At 28.8% G+C, this 24,088-nt stretch overlaps 1 protein-coding gene across 3 annotated transcripts in view; it reads right to left on the bottom strand.

Annotated features, from left to right (window-relative positions):
* Nucleotides 1-503: 503 nt before the first annotated feature.
* LOC111625506 overlaps nucleotides 504-24,088 on the bottom strand; it is a 33,841-nt gene continuing 10,256 nt past the window's right edge. Inside the window, exons 5-13 of one of the 3 annotated variants that reach the window (XM_023368659.1) lie at nucleotides 23,319-23,378; nucleotides 21,798-21,853; nucleotides 21,558-21,677; nucleotides 20,486-20,566; nucleotides 12,326-12,464; nucleotides 10,023-10,105; nucleotides 8,738-8,834; nucleotides 5,858-6,021; nucleotides 504-990 (exon numbers count right to left, since the gene is read on the bottom strand). In XM_023368659.1, the coding sequence (XP_023224427.1) occupies nucleotides 5,866-6,021; nucleotides 8,738-8,834; nucleotides 10,023-10,105; nucleotides 12,326-12,464; nucleotides 20,486-20,566; nucleotides 21,558-21,677; nucleotides 21,798-21,853; nucleotides 23,319-23,378 (792 nt within the window). In that variant the 3' untranslated portion in view covers nucleotides 504-990; nucleotides 5,858-5,865. Of the gene's footprint in view, nucleotides 991-5,446; nucleotides 6,022-8,737; nucleotides 8,835-10,022; nucleotides 10,106-12,325; nucleotides 12,465-20,485; nucleotides 20,567-21,557; nucleotides 21,678-21,797; nucleotides 21,854-23,318; nucleotides 23,379-24,088 lie in introns of those variants that run through there. The other 2 variants (XM_023368658.1, XM_023368660.1) reach the window with 2 other exon arrangements.

The following is a 24,088-nucleotide window of genomic DNA, read 5'->3' as shown; positions in this document are numbered from 1 at the left end:
TTTTTTTTNCAAATCAGGCGAATAGGGTGGATGTTCAAGCATACAGGTCTGTTTTGATGCTAAAAACTGTTTCACGGGTAGTGTGCAGTGAGCTGGTACATTGTCATACAGAAGAACCCAACTGTTGTTTTGGAACAGATGCATTCTGACATGAAGCATGTGAGCCAAGAGATGTTCTATGACTCCTAAGTACTGTGTGGTCACTGTTGTGCCCTCAGGGAGAAATTCATGATGGATCATTCCAGAAGCATCAAAAAAAATAATCACCATTGTCTTGATACGTGATTTCTGCAACCTGAGTTTCTTCTCCCTTGGTGACAATGTTCAATGCCATTCCATACTCTTGACGTTTTGTCTCTGGGTCAAACTGAAAACACAACTTTCATCCCCAGTTACAATTCGTTTCACCAGATTAGGATCCTCATCAACTGTGGCGATGAGGATCCTAATCTGGCACAACATGCAGCTCGATGCTCTCTCTGTTCTGTCAATGAATGTACCACAAAATGGGAAAAATCTTTCTCTACAATGGACCTGGCCATTTCCTTACTGACACCAAGTTTCACTGCAAGCATTCTGGTGGTAATTCGTCTATCACTGGCAACAATTTCCTTGGCTTTTTCCACGTTTTCATCCACCCGAGCAGACATAAGACATCAGATGTGTTGTTTATCTTATAAGGATTCTCTTCCATTCTTAAATGCTGAAAACCAGTGGAACACTTGTGCACAACTAAGACAATCATTCTCATAAACAAGTAGCATATCTTTGTAAACTTCTAATGCTGTTTTTCCTAATTTACAGTAAAATTTTATCACAACTCTTTGATCCATGATGTTACATTTGACCGCTGCTACTTGCACAACGTTACTTTCACAGTTGCTGTGTAGGCACTGGCTGAGTCATCGACACGATTGAAGTGTCTGCGTGTTCAGCACAATCTAGCGGGTGAAATGGTAACTACATTTGGCATATTTCTTGAAAGTATTCCTGGAAAAAAAAATCAGTCTCATTACTTATTTGGCACACTGTGTATTACGTCAATTCTTTTTAATGTTATATATTTAAAATTAATAATAATAGTAGTAGTAATATAGCCCAATATAATTCGGCAATCATTTGGCTTTAATATATAACTATCGGGTTTGGATGTTTATATTTGTAAAAATTTATAATATAGAATAAAAAAGTTAATACAGAAGGTTCTCAGTTTTTGGACCATGTTCCTGAAAATATGTATGAGAGTCAAATGTCTGAAAGTCAAACAATAATATTGCATGTTATGAAGGGTTATAACAGTTCCTTGATAAAACAGTAGAAAGTAAATTGTGCATGAACAAGGAGAAGCATTGCACAGTTAAGTTAGGACTGTGTTTTGAATATCTTCCCAGAGAGCTACAAAGAAAAACTATATAAAATCTTATTAATAGAAAACTTTTTAGGTAGTTAGAAAGTTATATTATAAAACATTATTTACAATAGTTTTAAAAAGTAGCTATTGTGCAGGTGGTGTATCTCAAAATCTTTATTTGATGTCTAAAAAATACATAAGTACATATTTGGGATATAAAAAGTGAATTTTAAGGTATCAAATTATTGTATATGACATGAGCAAATTCTGCAAAAACGAAATGTTCAAAAGTTGAGGATTAAAATTACTATAATTCATGAAAACAAATTCCATTTTAAACTTATATATGTATGAATTATTTGCTTAGATATTATAAAACTACAAAACTTAAAACTTGACTAAAATAGTGTCAACTGTATTAATGGCTTTGTAATTTAGGTCTTGAAAAATCTACAGATCATAGTATCTACTGATTTGTGAGTACCATAATTTTGTGCAGCTAACTGCAGAAAATTGCTAGAACAAAAATAAAATCTTTATATAACCTGCACCTCTAGAGTAGTTGTTGAAAGCATGATGATATTGGTATGCAATTTAGAAAATACCACTTCAAACATTAAAATGTTTTTTCTGTTTCACTTCTATTAGAATTCATTGTAGATATATGTAAACAACCAAGCCTAAATAATTTATAACTAACTGTACCTGGCCACATGTTGCTGTGGCTCAGAATGTATCTATTATAAATGTAAAACACTCCCCATGGGAGGGAATTTCAAAAATCCCTTCTTAGTGTACATTCTCTTGATGTACCCTATTAAAACGCAATCAAAAATGCAAAAAACCACATATAAAGTAGTATAATAGAAGCCAAGTTCTTCATGGTAAGCCTTAATATTATTCCTCTCCCATGGGGGATTTTGACATCTATATAACATAAAAACATGCACGTATTCGAATGCAACTTTGTGTCAAAATTTCAAAGCAATTGTTTAAGAACTTTCGGAGATTTAAGATTTTGAACAACTGAACATTTACATTTTTATTTATATACAGTAGAACCCATCTAGTCCGCCCTCGGCTAGTCCGTTACTCCAGTTAATCCGACTGTGGTCGGAGTCGAGAAACTTGTCTCGACATGTCGGTGACTCACCGTTCATGGCGTTTTTCTGTGTTCGTTACAGTATATGTTTTACATTGTGTGTACGTGCACAGTTTTGTGTGTATTTACTGTTCTGTACAAATAAATGTGCACAGTACATGCACATTTATTTGTATATTTATCATAAAATTCACAGAATAGTGTATTCATTTTTTTTTTTTTTTTTTTTTTATTTACTAAGAAAATATATAATTTAATTTGAAAGCATTAAGATTTTATATTTAAAAAATATTCATTACTAATAGATGTCATTTACTAAAGTTTATTCAACATGTCAGGAATGAAACGTAAACATGTTACTCTTTCATTAAATGAAAAATTAGCAGTGCTACAAAGACTGGACAAAGGGGAAGATTGTTTATTTTACTTTTTTCTGATAATCCGACCTTTTTTGCGTTCCGACCATACCCCCAGTCCCAAAGGTGACGGATTAGAGGGGTTCTACTGTAGATAAGTCAATCAAATTAAATGCTAGATTATTCAGGATATATGTTTTGTATATCAAACTAAAAAGATAATTGTTTCTGAAGGCTTTTATATCCTCAAATGGCTGAAAAGTAAGAGATTCACAAAAATTAATCTGAAAACAAATTGCACTTTTACAATGAAATACATAGTGAATTATTATTATTTCTATGCATAATAACTTTAAGACCAAAACTGCATAATACTTGTTAAGATCAATTATTGGTTAATATCAACCCTTAGACATTCCCACAGAGTCACACGTAGAATCTATTGTTGNCTTATCAGTATTCAAAGTCAGATCCCTCAGAATGGCAGACTGACATATTTAATATTTCAAACATCAGTAACTAACTTTATGTATAACATGAAAAACCCATTCTCATTTATATTCATTCCTATTGATTTCCAAAATAGGATTTATATTATGGTGAACATATAAAATAAAACATCTTACATTCATTTCAATAAGCAAATGAACTTTTCAGTGTATGAAAATATGCTTGTAGATTAAAAAGATGGCTACATGTCTGTGCTCAAGTATTGTTTTCAGATCACTAATAAAATTTCATTTTATTATTAAATACTAAAACAACTAATAATTGTATTGTGACTATCTACAATAAAATCATATGTGAGATGAATATAACAGAAATTTTTACACTGTATATTACTTTAAGTATATATTAAAGTTCACTATCACTGTTATATATATTTATATTTACAGTTGTTACAACTAACAATTAATTTAAACTAGTTTTTTCAATAGAGGCAAAAATATATTTCTTTGGGAGTGAAAATTAATGTCAGGACCTCATACCAGACAGGAGAGAGAATATAAGTAAGACTATCAGATAAAAGATAAACATATATTGTTGTATATATATAATAAAAAGGTAAGTAAATTTTAAATATCATGTACAAGTGAGTATGAAATATGATGTTATTTTTTAAATTTTGTTAAAAATTACTGAGAAATAATAATACTCCTTAACTGATACATAGTCATTTAGGAAGCAATTTTTAAGGAAATGTTAAGAAAAGCTGATATAAGCATACATTGATAATTATGAAATAAATACAAAACAATTATGAGAGCCGAACTTGGTGAAATGGTTTGAACTTTGAAACTCTCCCTTGTATGTATTCTGAACCAATTATGTTGTGTACAAAAATGAACGTTTTTGAACTCCTTCTGAGTCCTAAGTCAGGTTTTTTAACAATTCCTTGATGGTTTTTCGTTTTACAATAAAATTCAAACTCTATATTCAAAATTATTACAACCACATGGTTGTAATAATTTTTGAACTTATATTTGAACTCTTGTTCGAATTTTATTCCAAAACGAAAAACATGAAGGAATCATTAAAAAACCTGATGAAGGACTCATGAGTTTGAAAACATTCGTTTTTGTTTGTTTTTGTCATCTACACATCATAATTGATTCAGAATATGTCAGTTTTTAATTCATTCTTATACAAGTAATTTTGATTTTGTTGAATGAAATGAGGGAGAATATTTAATCCAGAAAAGATAATATATCAAATTTTAAAAATGGAAAATAAGAATTTTTCCTTTTTAAATTCAAATTTCTGAATTTGGAAAGGTAAAATGTAAAAATTTAAATCAGCTATAGTTCATATATCAATGATGAAGCTAGATGAATAAATTTAAAAATTTTTGAGCTATTCTAAATGTTTAATGGAATTAGGAGTTGAAAAAAAATAATCATATAAAATTAGAAAATTTACTTATTTATGAAACCAATAAAATGCTTTGTGGTTGACTATACCTATAACACTATACTTATGGAACTCAAAATCATGTATGAACAGTGTTTATACATAATTTTGATTTCTATAAGTGTAGTGTTACAGTGTAGTCTAACCACAAAATACCATATGACAATTAATTTATAATTAGCAATTATGGCATTCATGGAAATTGCTTCCATTCATGCCATATTTTAGTGACTAATGTATGTAAGGAACTTTCTTACATATTCAAATCTCTATTCAAAAAATTTATTTTAGACATAATATATATTAATATTATGAATATTTACAATAAAAATCAAATTTATATATTCCTTGTTTTGTTTTCTAGGTTTTCCACATTTATATATGTATATGATCAGTCAGAGATCAAAGGTATTAAAAGGAGCAAAGAAACATTAATATTTTGAAAAGAAGCTAAAATTTTGTCTTTATAAAATTAGTATCTCATGCAAAGTACTTTTATTAAATAAATACTTTTATTTTACTTTCTACATCTCTGTTTGTATTATTTTTTCAGGTTAATGTTTATTATTATTGTTGAATTTTAAAAATATGACTGATTTAAAATTAAGAAATATAAACTAATTTTATAATAAACACATTTCTAAATTTATTTTTCATTCATTTTGTTCAAAGATATGTATAATAAACTGTAGCATAATTAATTAATGCTTAAAAAGTTAATCTGAAAATTGATAAATTATCAATACTACTGTTTTGATTTTCATCTTTTTATGTATTTATTCCTATGTTTGTGAAATATAAACATGAAACTAATTCTTCATTCACTACATTTAATGTGTGTAGTTTTTATAATATCAATGTTATGTTATCTGTAAGTAAAGATGCAGAGTCTCCATTTTATTTCTCTTCCACCTTATGATAAACTACAATTTCAAAATCATTTATTCTCAAAATTAATAATGGATCATATGTAGTAATATATTAATATAACAATTGTTTTAAATGGTACATTTCATTATAAAAATAATAATAATAATTGTAATTTTCCAATAGTACTTATGTACAGTACATGTAGAAAAATAATTAAAATAATAATTTTATTTTTCTTTTATATTAATAAAGTTAAGAAAAATTTACAAAATATATTATTTTCTTCTCCAACCTAGAATCAGCTTTTTTACAGATTCTATTATGATCCAGGGTTCTTTGAAAGTAATATCATGATCAGCATCAGCAATTGAAATATGATTGCATCCATTATGAAGATTTCCAATTAAATGATGCTGAGATTTTTCCCAAGCCTAAAAATAGATTAGCAAGATTAAATTAAAAATTCTATAAACTTTATATTTGTTGACTCAGTATTCTAATTATTCAAAAAAAATTCAAACACAGTTTTAACAGTTACATTCTGCAGTCAACTGATTAACTCAATACTACAAATATTATATGAGATCAGTGTCAAACAATTGTGTAAGCTATCCAATTTCATATCATTTTCAGATATAATAGACTTCTGTATAACTCTTGTTTAGATATTGTTTGTCATTTGAAATTCAAATGCATAAATCATGTTAGTTTAATACGGTCTTACTAATAAATTAAAATTTACAGATCTGGAAAGTTTTTTAAATAATAGCAAGAAATATTTTTACTCTTATTTGGGATCTAAAAGCAAACTGAGTAAATAGAAAACTCTTGCAAACAGAGATCAAGAGAGAATTAAAGAACAATTTTAATCCTTCATGCTTAGGAATTACTTCCAGCCAAAATTTTGCTATGTTTACAGATAAAATGAAACAGAACAAATTGAAAATATCCATAACACTAACAAACCTACATTTTATCTGCAAAGCTAATACTTCAGTTAGCTATTGCAGATGTTCAGCTAAACAATGCAGTGAGTTATCACAGGCATCCAAAGATTGATACTTCTATTTTAATTTCCTGTTATGATAAATAATATGACTAAATAAATATTTCAAATTATGTAATATATTTTATAAAGTTAGGAGGCCACCATCTTAAATTTAATGATTAGAAAGATATAAATTAGAATATTCTGGAAGAAAAGATTGATCCAGAATAGGACTCAAACCTAAAACTGTTTATTATGCAGATGCAGAGTCAATTATGCTACCTGGTCCTCCATCTGATCTTTTCTTCCAGATCAATTAATTTAGAAGAGATGGCGTGGTGAGTGACTTATTTGGCTAACTGGAGAAAATTATACATCCATGGCGCCATTGGCACTCAGCTGACTTAATCCAATATATTATACAGGATGCAGCAGATTGACTTGTTTTTAAATATGGCTGTCACTGAAGTCATAAGGAAAGAGAGAATGACAGGCTGTTAACAGCCATTTAGTAACAATTGAAATAAATGTAAAATAATAAAAATGTCTGTGTAACTCTCGAGGATTCTCATAAGCAACCTTTACAGTGTTAAGATTATTGCTTGCAATATGGCATCTTTCAGTCCTTATTTCATTGAAGATGAAGAAGGTGGAACTGTGACAGTAAATTCAGCTTGCTACATCAAATTGTTTCACAACTTTAACTGACACAACTTCACTTCTAGAATCTGTGACTTCAACAGGATGGGGCAACAATTCAAGGACTATGGCAGAGTTGAAGTGGAACATTAGGGAATGATTGGAAGAATGTGTAGAGAACAATGGATGCCACTTCACAGACACAATATTCAAAAGTGGTTGTTTACGATTCCTAAGTGCAGGACAATGATGTCAAAATTACATAGTTTTTAAGTTAAATTAATTTAAAATAATTTACAAGTTATCAGGTTAATATGCTGCACCCTGTATATAATTTGGACAAACTGATATATCTGAAGTATATTGTTATAGAATACTTGCAACAAAGAAAACTTCAATCAAATGCCTAATATAAAAAAAATTATTTCTCACTACTGAAAATAAAATGATCTGAAATAAAATTTTCTCACCCACTGCTTTAGTTACAGAAACCTCATCCTCGTAAGCCCCTCTATTCTGTATTTTGGTCCAGTCTCTGCATATCTCAAGAAGATTAGAAAGTTTGGGCTTACACTTCCAATAAAACCACAAATGAACTTATGTAGAATATTATGCAATGACAAACAGATTTTCTATATTAGAGAAGCCAGGCATTTACCAGACACTGCTGCTACATCAAAACAGTAATACAAAAAATCACTATATAGGGGCCACAACAAGAAAGTTGATTAGCCACATATTGGAACATAAGGGAGACATACATAACAGGCATAGCAGTGAACAACAGGATCATTTTTATCTGGAGGCTTTGATCACTGAGAAATAATGGCCCTGCAATAAACCCACATTGGAGCTTCTAAAGCTATGGGTCATGCTGTATAAATCCTTAACAAGGTAATATATAAAGTAGACCACTACTACTACTACTTTAATCCCTTTTGTATGGTAAATTGTGCAAATCTAGATTCTACATAGGTGGCTATCTATGAGGCATTCAATTCATCATTATATTCAAATTTAAATATTGTAATCATGTTCCGTCTAGAATGAGCCAATGTTAAAAATTTAGTAACAAGATTCAAAAATATTCTTTTGCCATTCACCTGATGAAGATGTTTTTGAAAAGGTCTAAAGTACTTGCGAAAACATTTATTTTTGTCATTAAACATGAATAATGTTGAAGACAGTGTTCTCAGTGTTAATTTATTTCATGAACATTTCAATGTGAAAGAAAAAAAATTCTTCATTTTAATAAAATGATCTGAAAAGAACTAACATATATAACTATGCAGAATTATTTAAAAATTATATAAACTCAACTATATGAATTTTGTGTTATATATCCATTTAACTAGAAAATATCACACACACAGTGACTTTTTCCTCTAAGAATTAAAATTTACATGTAATTTTAAATTTATACAATTGAAGTTAAATTTTCAAGCATTTTTATTAATTATATGTAAGCATTATTTTTGTATTTTATTTATAAAATACAATCACTATTGAATATTACTTACTTTATTCAAATCAGGTTGCAGTGTTTTATCATAAAATTTTCCATTTATAACAGTCACTGATACATTTACTGGAAATGGCTTTAATTTCCATATTGTCCTGAAATAAATTTCCAGAATAAAGACAAATATTAAAATTATAATAATATAATATATTTTATTACATATATTTACATGTCAAAACCAATTTATTTGTTGATTGATTTTCTATTTTATAAATATTAATGAAAAGCATCCAAGAATGAAAAAAAGTCTGTTGTAGAGACTGTTCTCTCTATTGGAAGTATGATATTCAAACACATCAAATTAACAATTTCCTATTTTTCAAAGATTGAAAATGTGATATTTCAAATTACTGTTGTAGGNATTGAATAGCCATTTCCTTAACAGGAAATATATAAAAGAACTACTGTTTTTAAATGAATACTTCATTCATATTCACTAAAACCTTGGTACATTAATATGCTGAAGACTGAAGTAGATGTGTCAAGTATTAACAGTAACAAAAACTTATATCATTGAGAATAAATACAAGATCTGCAAGATATATATATATATATATATATATATAAGTACAGTAGAGCATTGATTATCTGAATGAATTCAATTGGGGATGGGTTGTTCGGATAACTGATTATGTATGAAAAATATATTAACCTATCCCATGTTGAAATTCATTCAAATCCTGGCATGTCCTTAAGTACGCTTTCATGGTCGCACCAGTGCTGCCAGCTAAAACTTGCACACCAACAAAAATAATATTGGAGTAGCCCAAGACATAGCCAAAGATTGCAGTGCCACAGCACTAGCGGAAATTTAAATTTGCCGATTGGAAAGCTTTTGGTTAATTGACATTTCAATAGATTGATATTCGGATAATCGATGCTCTACTGTATAACACACATCACAAAGCCCTATATCTAAATTTAAATACATCTGGAAGCGAAAGATTGCTTGGGATCCAGGTGGTGCAACTGGCAAGTGCACCGCATGGCAAGCAGAGGCTGCGGGTTCAATCCCACCCCCAAGTCAATTTTTTTCTCCTGGATGGTTCTAAATTATTTAATTAGTTAAAAGATGGTGCCTAATGTCTACCTGTAGTAGCAAATTACTTTGTATTAATTATTTAAATTAGTGGAATTATAGCCCAATTATTTAGGCGATTGTTTGGTGATGTTTCTATTTCGTGTTTTATACAAATCTTTATGTATTTATAAATGTACTCAAATCCTTTCTTGCTTTATAAAGTCTTGTTTAAAATTTAATATAATAATTAATTATAACTTACTTCATTTGAGAAAAACTGTAATTCATGAAATAATGTTCATCTAAAGCAGCTCCCAAATGATGTGGATTACACAGGAAATGTTTCTTAAATATTAAAAAAAGATTCATAATAAACTATGCAAAAACCTTTTGAATTAGCAGATCAAAATACTGTACCCAGATACAACTGAGACATACACCTGTGCTCCAGATATATACACAATGTTTTAATCATTTGAAGATGTACAGGTAGACCTAATATACAGCAGTTCCTCTTGGATGTTAGCTTCAGACCATAAGGGTTTTTATTTTGTCTAGAACAGGAGTAATGTATATGCACACTTTTTGCACATTCTGCTCACTTTTAATCATGACCAATTTCTGTATAAAACCTGACACCCACTGTTATTTATGCCTAATGTCTCCCAAAATCCCATGCACTTTAGACTAATGGCTTTTAGGGCATTAATACAAGACCCCATATGCACTATACCAGTTTTGTCCACAAACAACAGGAGATTTGATATTCAAGTCAAGGTAAGCAGAAATCTTGGCTATAAACCTAATATGGTAAAACATTTGTGTAAAAAAATCAATATTTGAATTCTCAGCTCAACTTTTGTATCACTATAGTTCCAAGAATGATGTAAATTACAAGGTTATCACTTACAACATTCACATTCAGACTGCATAGTGGGAAATTACAGGGTACAAATACAAAAATGTTTTACAGAAGAAATCTCAACATCTACAAGATCCTCAGAAACAATAAGGATAGAGTGGATCCTACAAGAATACCAACTCACTGACATCAGAGACAATCAAACATGAGTATATCAGTGCAACAGCAAAATATTGATATTAAGCAGGCTTAAAGAGCATCATTACACCACCCAGAAAAAATTGCCTTCCATGGCTCTGGCATTATATGCTATGTATGATGTATCTATAAGATGGGAGATGTAAAAAAAAATCAAATCATAAGAATGAGACACAGTGTGAAATACAGTGGGTGATCGGTTAACGAACAGATCGGATAACGAACACTTTCGTGAAAGATTTTTATGATCGGACAATGAACACATGTTCGGATAACGAACACTTCACTGAACAAACACAAGAAGAAGCGTGTAAATAACGAATACCAATTGGTCTTCCTTTGTCTCAGGCAACAATTCGCAACAATTCGAAACTCTTCGGAGCGCGGGAGACGTCGACAACGACGTTCTACCCAGTATATACTGATCGAATAGTATTCCCCCGAACTTTGAAACTCTCCCTTGTAATTCCAGCCTTTTATATTTCTGACAGAAACAATTCTTTTACGTTTTCTTCTGAAAATACGGATTTATGCCGATGTCTGCTATTAAAGATCTTTTGAAGAAGTGGGAGGATGTCAGAACAACGGTCTTAAAATAGCATCCAAACCAGGTTGAGGTTAATAGACCTATAGATCTCTACAATTACAATGCTATTAATTACTTCTGAAAAATCATGAAGAAGACAGAAAAGCAATCGACATTGGACAGATTCTTTAACCCCCACAAATGGAAAAACACGACTAATAAAAATGCCCTTGTATATATGTATTTTTATTATTACATGTGAATAAACGTAGTAAGAAAGTATATATATTTTTAATTTTTGGGGGTCTCCAGAACGAATTAATCAAATTCCCATAGAAACCTATGGTAAATCGATAATCGGTTAACGAACAATTCGGATAGCGAACAAAGTCTTGGAACAGATTATGTTCGTTAACCGATCACCCACTGTAATTGGGACTAAGAAGACTGGGAGAATGGTGAACTTCAAGGATGAAGATGGATGTCTGGAACATGGAGATCCTTGTATTGAAATTCCTACAGGAGTCTAAATTAGGAATGTGGGAGATACTAAATTATATTTTATAATCAGCTATGACAACAAATTTTACAATGATAATTTTATTTATATCTGTTATAGAACTGTTTACAATAGAAAAATGTTTTAACCACCACAATGCTGAGAATAAATCATAACATTGAATTTATATTTAAAAAATACTGTCCTAATTATATTTATTCTTTTTCAATATTCTGTTGGTTTAAATATATTCTCTTTTATAAACAGCCTGATGTTGGCCTTTTAAAAAGGGCCAAAAACATTTGTGTTGGTTTATATTAAAGTATTATATTATATTACTTTATATTAAAGTATTTTTTATCTGCTGATTCAAAAGAAGATTTTGTATAGTTTATTATTGGTTTAATCAGATTAGATTTAGAATGTTAAATGATTCATAATCCTATTCCTAGCTTTTTATTATTAAAATACAAAGATTACCTGTCTGATGATAATATCTTCTACAATATGTTCTCCTTTAATAGGAACATCCATAAATCCTAATAATAAACCTATTCTGGAAATTCCAGCAAAAGCAGACAACTGAAGCTTTAATACGGAAGAAATTAAATCTGAATACCTAAAATTAAATAAAATTTCAGTTTACTCTATTGTGTTAACAGTATTGATAGATAGTAGGACAGAGTTTACTGAACTCAGTGAACTCTCCATCCTACTATACAATATTTGGCATGAATATCAATCTATAGTATACTAGTATTGATCGATACATTATATTTTTGTTTATTTTTGTAGATAAATTTTATATTACTAATGTAATCTATTTAAATCTCTTATCCACTACAAAAATACATCAAAATGTATCTAAAAACTATTTATCATAGATTTGAAACAGAATTAAATCATTTCATAATATAAATGCTTTAATATTTAAGCAACTGAGACATCCTACTTCTGCATTATGATAAAAATAGAATGTCTCATTTGCACTTGCAACTGCAATATCCCAGGAGCAATTTTCAAAAAGTTATAAAAAAAATAAAAACTTTAAAATTCTAGATTACAGGCAGTAAGATTTAAAAAATATTCCTCATATCATAGTTTACCCACAATGGAAGTGACCAGTTAACAAAGAAAATTCCAGCAAATTCAGGTCAAACCATGAAAAATTCTTATCAGTATTCAAAGTCAGATCCCTCAGAATGGCAGACTGACATATTTAATATTTCAAACATCAGTAACTAACTTTATGTATAACATGAAAAACCCATTCTCATTTATATTCATTCCTATTGATTTCCAAAATAGGATTTATATTATGGTGAACATATAAAATAAAACATCTTACATTCATTTCAATAAGCAAATGAACTTTTCAGTGTATGAAAATATGCTTGTAGATTAAAAAGATGGCTACATGTCTGTGCTCAAGTATTGTTTTCAGATCACTAATAAAATTTCATTTTATTATTAAATACTAAAACAACTAATAATTGTATTGTGACTATCTACAATAAAATCATATGTGAGATGAATATAACAGAAATTTTTACACTGTATATTACTTTAAGTATATATTAAAGTTCACTATCACTGTTATATATATTTATATTTACAGTTGTTACAACTAACAATTAATTTAAACTAGTTTTTTCAATAGAGGCAAAAATATATTTCTTTGGGAGTGAAAATTAATGTCAGGACCTCATACCAGACAGGAGAGAGAATATAAGTAAGACTATCAGATAAAAGATAAACATATATTGTTGTATATATATAATAAAAAGGTAAGTAAATTTTAAATATCATGTACAAGTGAGTATGAAATATGATGTTATTTTTTAAATTTTGTTAAAAATTACTGAGAAATAATAATACTCCTTAACTGATACATAGTCATTTAGGAAGCAATTTTTAAGGAAATGTTAAGAAAAGCTGATATAAGCATACATTGATAATTATGAAATAAATACAAAACAATTATGAGAGCCGAACTTGGTGAAATGGTTTGTTTAAATTTTTTNTAAACATTTACTTAGTTATAACTTATTTAAATTATTTTAATTTCATTTTTAATAAAATAATAATATTGATATAAAAGCCATTGTCTGTGTGTGTGTGAATTCGTTATAACTCCTGCAATTTTCGTCCAATCCAGATGAAATTTTGGTTATATTCACTTTATGTTCTGATGGAAAGTATAGGCCACTTATTTTGTGGAAACATTCGCTATAAAATAAATGTTTTTACAGATTTTGAATCAGTGATCGCGCTTATGTTGTGGTGACATCAGTGACCATGTCATGTTCATGCTTGACAAGGAAATTTCCCATAGGTTGCTTTTTAAAATATTTCGGCAAATGGCATATTTTAAACTTACTTCATTAAATTTAAAATTTAAACTTTAAAAAAAGATAGCCTCATCATGTCACTTCTATAACAAACTTTTAAAAAATCTTTCCATAGTGACCATGTGGCATTCTATTATCCATAATAGACACACAAAAACCTTTAAGTGACCAGTAAAATATTTAATTGAAAAAACAACAAACATTTTCAACCATATTCTTTGGCCTTCTATTATCCAATTGGATGTAACAATCTAACTACCCCATTATTTAGAAAGTGTTATTGCTCATCTAACTAATGTACAAACAATTTATCTTTGTTTTATCAATGTGGAATTAAGAGATGGCTCTGTCAAGGGCTGCAGAAATAGCATCACAATGCCAGTCATCAAAACAATATTGGGGTATCTATTACTAAAGGAAGACAGCAAGGGAATCTTTTAAAAGCCAATAGTGTTTACTCAGAATGTAGTGTATAAAGTAATTTTATAAAGAAAGATTTTAATATTTTTTTAATATAAAGAGATAAACAATAAAACAACATTTTAAAGAATAATAAAATTGTTTTCCCACGGATTTATTTCCTTCCTGGTTGAAGATGATACATCGAATGTGTCACCCGGAATCTATGAGAAGAAAGAAAACCTTATTGGTCAGTGGTGAAAAAATAATCTTAATAAGGCAGTGGAAAAACCCAATGATGGCCCCCTTTATAAAAAGGAGGGGTTGATGCGTCAAAGACAGTCTCCAGAGTTAAGTGAACTGCAGGATTACGTGCGTGGATTAGCCGCTACCAGTGACTGTTCTAATCACCGCCGTGCGGGAAGACCATTGCCTACAAAACCTCATTCTAAAGAACTGTGTGATCTCTCGAGATCCAAGGACTAAACTTCCAACCCTCACAACTTTTATCAAGGTACTTATCCTCATGCAAAGTAAATGTAAACTCTCTCTCTCATTCGGACTTGTTATCGGGAAACTAATAGCTACATTAATTGTAATCCAACATGAACTGTATATAGCTAAAATAATAATAAATGGGTATTATGTATATACAAAAAATCTGTAGAGTGCAATTCCTCTGATTCTCTCCTTCCGCCTCCATCCCGGAACCAAAAGTCCGCACACGCAACCGTTTGCGTAAAGAAAATTAACAGCCAATATTCTTTTCCTGTGTCTGTTCACAAGACACAGTGGTATCATCCTGACAGGGCGCTAAAGAGGTGCCAACCCTGCGGTCACACAATGGACATTCTTGATTTACTACAAAGGACATTTTCAGATGTAATATTCTATTAAAAAAATATATGTTCAGTGACAAATAAGCTGTAAAAAGTCTTTTAGTAGTAACAATTGTAAATTACATTATATTAAAATTTGTATGATCTTACTTGGAAATAGCTCCTAAAGACTATTTTATCTGTACAATGATTTTATTTTCTCCCATGTAGATATACTATAAATTCTTCTTTTCTTATGTTTTTAGTTAATAAAAATATATACTCACCTATTGCTCTTTTTATGCAATTTTGAAATAACACAGTTGACAAGAGAAAACTAATCTTTAAACACAATCAATTTTTTTACATGGAAAAAACAGTTTATTTGAATATTTTTAAATTTAACTTTTTGTTAAAATTGTGTTACTGTTTAAAAAATGTTACTCTTTTTGTTGAAAGATTGGTTTTAAAATTACAAGTTTCTAAATCAACAGTTTATTTATATTTTTTAAGCACAGTACAGTATTATTTGCATATCAGCAAATACAGTATGTTTCCTATGCTACCTTATGTTTACATACAAATAATGTTAATGATAAATGTTAGAATAAAAAAACTCATGTTTCTTTTGTAAATTGCTTATTTTTTGTTCCATTGAAGTTGAGTATATAGGCCTACATCCTATAGAAAAATGCTTGATATGAAATTTTCTACAGGATATTTGTACTGTACTTTTTTACATGAATTCTTTGGAATGTATTCACCATGCAAAAAAGGGATAGGTGTAAAAGTATTTTATATATGTTATGTCAGACTTTTTCATTCATTTATTAAAAATCCTTCCACAAATTCCTTTGTTAAGCTACAACATATAATGCAATTGCCTGATAGACTGTTTTAGAATGTTAATTTTGAAACTGCTTTATAACTTTTATAATTTAAAAAGTTTGGTCCTGAAAAAGACAAAAAATTGCTCAAAGCAGTTGTTTTTCATACAATATCAGCAGTTCTTAACCTTCTTAGTGGTCAGCAGTTCTTAACCTTCTTAGTGGTCAGCACCCCCTTGAATCTGAAAATAAGCTCTTGCACTCCCTTAAAAAATGTGTGTATATTTTTTTATTTAAGAAAAAACATTTATTGTATAAACAAATGCCGTGTTTGTTTACAATATATATTACTATATAACAAAAAGCAATATTTAAATTTTAATGGCTAGGTTGTTGTTGTTTATTAATAATTCTATTAAAATGAGGCTCTTTTTTTGAAAGAGCCACACATAAGTCATCAGATGCATTTAAGCAATTTCTGCCTTTTGTTTTGATGTGCAAAAGTGCTGAAAATCCCATTTCACACAGGTAGGTGGCGGCAAATGGTAAAAGTGTCTCTAGTGCTGCTTTTGCCAGTTGTAAATAAGCTTCTAACTGTTTACACCAGAACTGTTCTAAGTCTAGTTTTTCAAATTCATATTAGTTTGTATTTCGATAAGATCTTCTTTTAACAAATCGTTGTTGTCCATTGAATTTAGATCAAACAAAAATGGACTGAGTATCCATCTATTAATTTTGCTAATATTTCCCGTGGAAAAGTATCCATCAAATGATTCACTCAATTGCTGGAGGTGTATTATAATTTCTGGTATAATTATTATTTTTTCATTTACCAAAACGACTGAATCCAGCAAAGGAAAGTTTGCTAAATTCCCATGTTCAACTCAATGTCTCCAATGTTTTAATTTTTCAATAAATGAAGCTAACTTTCCACTAGCTGTTATTATGTTTTTGCTAAATCCTTGCATTGAAGTGTTTACTTCATTCATGTGGCTAAATATATCTGCTAGGTAGGCTAGCTGAAGCAATGCGTCTCTATTTCCAAAAGCTTCCACTAAATCACTATTTTGGTTAATAAGAAACTGTATAATTTCTTTGTGCAATTCAAAAATCCTGGTCAGCATGTGGCCCTTGGAGAGCCACCATATTTCTGTATGATAAAGAAGCACAGTATGAACAACACCGATTTCTTCGTACAAAGCATAAAAAATACGATGATTAAGTGCTTGTCCTCGGATGTACTTAACTACATTCACTGCTGTAGTTAGATATTGTTTCAAATTCTCTGACAAAGTTTTCGATGCAAGTGCATGACAATGCAACATGCAGTGCATTATTGTAACTTGCGGTATTTCTCTCTTCATATATGAAATAAATCCAGAATTTTTACTCAACATTGCAGGGACACCATCAGTGCAAATTGAGCCTATAATACTCGTGGGTATTTGGTGTTTTTTAAAAAAAATTTTAATGTGATTAAAAACATCAATGCCTTTTGTCGTCAAATCAAGCAGTTCACAAAATAGAAAATCTTCTAATATTTCATTTTCTTTAATGCAATTATCAACATCAGTTGACTCGTCCAGTTGGATGCTTATTTTTAGAGGGCTGGCTTTGATATCTTCTGCTATTTGCAGTAAAATATCAGCACTGAGATCTTCAATGCGCGATCAAATCACGTCATTTGATAACAGAATTTGTTGAATTTTCTTTTGTGCTTATAAGAACCAAACAAATTTTTTGCAATTTCAAGTGCATATGGTTTTACTAGTTCTTCAGCTATTGTATATCTCTTTTTTTTCTTAGCACACAGATATGCTACTTGATAAGAAGCTTCTAGCAAAAACTTTTAAACTGCTGCAATGTTAAATTTTGTAATAGTACCGCTGGCATCAAATTGTGCTTTCTTAGATTTCAAGATGTTAAGACTATATCCTGCAGATTCACCACCATGCTGACTATTGAAATGTTTAGGCTTACCAGACGTCCCGTTTTGATGATGTTGTCCTAGCGTCCCGCCCAGTTTGTCATTTTGTCCCAGTTATTTGGTAAAACTTTAAAAGTGCCGAATATACAAAAATAAAAGTAGTGCAGCCTCGAGTGAAATGGCGATTTGGCACTTACCCCTCTGTAACACTCACTGTTGCCAATCTAAATATTTCCTATCTAGATCTAAGTACTTTTAATGTTGTCTATATGTTTTCCTCAAAAATTTATAGCATATGGCCTAATGAATTTAGATGTTTTATTTTGTCATTCGGATATTTTATCACAGAATTTATAATAGCACGTAGTCTATTAGATCTAGATATTTTTATTTCATTTTTTTTAGATATTTTGTTTCAATTAGAGTTGGCAAGACTGAAACTTACACTGGCCATGTTATTGCTGTGCATGTCAAATCTTAGTCGAGTTCAAATTGCTGATCGGCATTTGCAATTATTTCGTACAGTATCCATGCATTCTTTTATTCAGCGCGCTTGCAGCGCTTTTAGCGCATGTGTTAAATCATTAAGCCTACTGTCAGCGCGCTTCAGGAGCGCTTTCAACGCACTAGCAGCACCTCTCGACCAAACTAAAAATAGTGTTTACAAGATGGATGCCTCCATGAGAAAGTATCTTTTTCGACTACCAAATAATAATCAGTTTTTTGCTGTTTTAAATGAGCAGATTTTTAATCGGGACATACGAAAATGGCTTTTAAAGATTTTATTTGAATACTTAGGTACGATATTGTGAACGTAACCAACGGTTTTTGCACGCTTTCTTCGTTGTTGTGAAACAGTCATCGCCAATGCCATAAATAAATCATCATTCCCTTGTCTTCTTATAATTAACATCGAACTTAATGGCTTTTCTTCTAATATGCGTGTAAATATAGCAGAAAGAAAATCATTGTTTATATCAGCCATTTTGAGATAGCTCTTTGTCCAGCAAAAGTGTTTTCAACGGTCAGCAGAGAAAACGTCATTTCCGGCAGCAACTGCTCAGCGCATTACTGAATAAAAGAATGCGCGGTATATTAAATTCATTTGATCTCTAAAATGCCAAAAAGAAACCATGTGTTTACTGATGATTGAAAAAAAGTCTGTGATTGTATTGACGAAGTGAAATATGAACTGTGCTTTTCAGAATTTTCAGTAACTCATGGTGGGCATTCAAACATTAAAAATCATTTGAAATGTGTGAAACATAAGGCAAGCAATAAGAACTTCCTCAAATGTATTGTCATATTTTAAATGTACCGATTAAAACAACAAAGAATTTTTAACAAAGTTTACACTAGTGATAAATATTAATAATAAGATATGTTTAGTTCAGTTATTAAAAATTGCTTTTAACTCGTTGGTTTTGTTAACAACTACTTTATTTAGCCTTTTCAATCATAGCTACTTATCCTAGTAGGCTAATTTTCTGTTACGAGTATCTCAAAATTGTCCCGGTTTGAGAAAAAAATATTATGGTAAGCCTAGAAATGTTCTAACTTTGAGGGTTTAAGATTGGAGTTGGAAAATATTTTGCAACATAAAATACATTGTGGTCATTGCATACCATCTTTTTCTGTTGTACAAGTGAATCCATAAGCAACATAATCATCTTTCCATTGACACTTTTTCGACATAACAAGGGTTACTACAATTTTAATTACAATTACAGTCACCTCATTCATATTTTGTTTTTAAATTTTTTAAATTTCTCTCACACTCCAGGTTAAGAACCACTGTACAATATGAAAACAATCTTAGGAAAAAATAGTTGAAAATTGGTATAATGTAGTTTCTTTAATTTTTTTGTTTTTTCTTCTATCTTATTTTATTTTCTTTTTAAGAAACAAAACTATAAATAATATAATTAAACCAATCATTCACAAATAAAATAAGTTATTTGAACATAAAAATCTCTGATTCATCTAGCATAGAGAATATTATTGAAGAGTAATTCAAAATAATTACTAAATAGATCAGTTGTTTATATTTTTCTTTCTTTTCTAACATTACATTAATCTGAATTTCTAATACTTTCTATAATAAAGTAATTAACACATCTAGTTTTCTAAAAAATTTAAGTTTGTATTGTTTTCATGACAAATTTTAAGCTTTAAAAACAAAAAGATATAATGTATTTAATTATGTGACACTTATTTCTACATGAAAATGATTTTTATATAAAATGCACATATTATCTTTCTGTATTATTATACTGTAAATTATATATATAACAATATAAAAATATTAAAAAACTTACCAATAATTATGCCATATTCCATCATCTTGATGAAATAAATTTTCTACTAATGGATAAACTAAAACAATGTCTGAAACATCTCTAAACAAAATGAAAAAAATCAAATTAAAATAATCACCAAATTATTTTATATTAATAAGAAGAATGTGAAATTTTGCCACATTGACAAGTATGTAATAATCAACTGTTTTCAATAAATAAAAAAACCTTTATTTAAAATTTATTCAAGTTTTAGAATGCAACATAATTGGCATTTTTGTTCATAACTATATCTGCTATACATAAAATAACATAAGAATTGTCCTAATCATTTTTTTGCTCTAGCATATTATAGCTACTAAATTCTTATCAATATCAATATTAATAAATATATAAAAATATTTAGGAATATGTTATGGAAACTTCAAAATAATATTTTTCATATTAAAAGATACAATTAATAAAGTTTGTAATTAGTTTCCTGTATTTCTAATAGATATTAGTAAAGTTTTATTTCTAGAATAATTTATTGTAATTTGTATGATTATCATTATTTCATAAAAACTTTAATTTTTTTTAACTTATGAAATAATGATCACTGCTTTGATAGTATATACATATGTCACCAATTGTTATCAAGCTTTAATGATTGCAAAAATAAACATTATTCTCAGATAAACAAGGATACTTACAAGCTATGTTAAATGTCCTAAGTTTGAAACTAAATATGCAGTAATTATCCATGAATATACAAATGCAAACAACAACTCTTACCTGTGTATTTATTATATCAATAAATCATAATTTAAATGTTTCTATTTTTATAGATAAAATACTAATGATCCATAAAAGACCTTTGAAAGTGATCTTATATAAGTTATATATTACAAAAATTACTATCCTTTTTATTTCTTTGTTTCTAATTCCTATTCTACAGTTTCTTACATACACATGTATATATTTTCAATTAATTAAAAAATTTAGTTTTTAACATTTAAAATATTACCATTTGAACAGCCAATCAGTGAATTTTATTTAATTTGTATAAAATATAGATAAATATAAAAAAAACTATGATAATTATAATTATTACCTTTCATAAAGTTGAGTATAAAATCTAACATTTAATGCACCTAATTCAGATCCAACAAGAATAAATGGACGTGGTAAAGGTTTGCTTACAGTAACAAGATGATGTAAATCATCTACCATTCTAAATAGTAAAAAAAAACAGCAGCCAATAAAAATAAAAATGTATGTAAATTAAAGTTAAAAGTGAAGTTTTAAGTATCAAAATAATTTTAAATAAAATTAAAAAGTTTAAAACACTTACCGTTCAACAGTACTTAATTGACCAAACCTTTTTATTACATATGGATCTGATACATTCTATAAAATAAAATTAAACATTTACTTAGTTATAACTTATTTAAATTATTTTAATTTCATTTTTAATAAAATAATAATATTGATATAAAAGCCATTGTCTGTGTGTGTGTGAATTCGTTATAACTCCTGCAATTTTCGTCCAATCCAGATGAAATTTTGGTTATATTCACTTTATGTTCTGATGGAAAGTATAGGCCACTTATTTTGTGGAAACATTCGCTATAAAATAAATGTTTTTACAGATTTTGAATCAGTGATCGCGCTTATGTTGTGGTGACATCAGTGACCATGTCATGTTCATGCTTGACAAGGAAATTTCCCATAGGTTGCTTTTTAAAATATTTCGGCAAATGGCATATTTTAAACTTACTTCATTAAATTTAAAATTTAAACTTTAAAAAAAGATAGCCTCATCATGTCACTTCTATAACAAACTTTTAAAAAATCTTTCCATAGTGACCATGTGGCATTCTATTATCCATAATAGACACACAAAAACCTTTAAGTGACCAGTAAAATATTTAATTGAAAAAACAACAAACATTTTCAACCATATTCTTTGGCCTTCTATTATCCAATTGGATGTAACAATCTAACTACCCCATTATTTAGAAAGTGTTATTGCTCATCTAACTAATGTACAAACAATTTATCTTTGTTTTATCAATGTGGAATTAAGAGATGGCTCTGTCAAGGGCTGCAGAAATAGCATCACAATGCCAGTCATCAAAACAATATTGGGGTATCTATTACTAAAGGAAGACAGCAAGGGAATCTTTTAAAAGCCAATAGTGTTTACTCAGAATGTAGTGTATAAAGTAATTTTATAAAGAAAGATTTTAATATTTTTTTAATATAAAGACCTAAATCTGTTTATGTGTGTGTAAGTTAATTCTCTATAACTCCTCCTATTTTTGTCCACTCTGAATGAAATTTTGTTTTGTTGCTTTTTATGTTACAACAGATAATATAAACTACTTAATTTGTGGAAATATTAACAATTCTTGAATTTCTTGTAATCGCTATTCTCAATTCTTCAATCTCTACTTTCTCATAAAAAGTATTCCGTCGTGCTTGACGGGGAAATTTCTAGTATATTTATAATTATAAAAGCTGATAAAACTATAAAAAATTGAATATATACATTCAAAATCAAAACGTACGATATATTATAATTATTAAACATCATATAATTTATAATAATTTAATTATGTCCTCTGCTATTTATATTTTAAAAATATCAAAATAAATTAATTTTATACAAATTTTAATCCAATGTATAACAGAACAATAACAACTAAAAAACTAAATCATTAAAACATTTTAAATATAGAAATTTGTATCATAAAGTTTTATTCTATCATAGGATTTTGAAAATTTAACAATTTTATACATAAATCTTTTAACAGAATAATTGAAGTAAATGATTAGAATATATAAAAACCAATAAAAAAAGATCATATACATTTACATTCTGTAAACGTTGTCTGCTAAATCCAAGACCGTGACGATCATAAATGCAAACCTAAATAAAATAAAATCCAAAATGAAACAATGTTTTATCAGAAATAAAAATTTTTAACAGAGAATATTTTCTACCAAAATTTTTTAAAATGCTTTATTTATTTTTAAGTTAAAATAATATAACTTTTAAAAAGTAATATTTAAACTATATAATCTTTGAATATAATACAATATAATCAAATATTTCAATGTAATAAAACATTATTTAATTTAGCTGACACAATCTATCATTGGTCTTTTACAGTGGTACCTCAGGATACGAAATTAATCCGTTCCGAAACTGAGATCGTATCATGAAAATGTCGTAAGGTGGATCATCTTTTCCCATACGATTACATGTAAAACCAAATAATTCGTTCCAACGCGAAAAACATACTCAAATTAAAGCCAAGTAATACATTAAAAAAAATAACTGTAGTAAGAAAAACAAATGAAAAATGCGAACTAATGTAACGTCGTATGGTGAGTTTTTGTTCGTATCGTGGAGCAAAAATATGTTCGAATTTCATGTCGTATCCTGAAAATTTCGTATGCTGGGGCGTTCGTAACCTGAGGTACCACTGTATTCACGTCTTGTAATATATAACTGACTTTGACTATTAAGAAATTCAATAAACAATTTAACAGATTTCATTTCCATCGAAATCTGTTAAATTAATGTAACTTTGGCATACAAAAAGAAGAGACTATAACTCCAATCCAGATAGTATT

This window comes from Centruroides sculpturatus, unplaced genomic scaffold (assembly GCF_000671375.1).
Source record: "Centruroides sculpturatus isolate CEXI.00-Female unplaced genomic scaffold, Cexi_2.0 scaffold105, whole genome shotgun sequence".
Taxonomy (NCBI): Eukaryota; Metazoa; Arthropoda; class Arachnida; order Scorpiones; family Buthidae; genus Centruroides; species Centruroides sculpturatus.
This window is presented reverse-complemented; position numbering and strand designations above follow the sequence as displayed.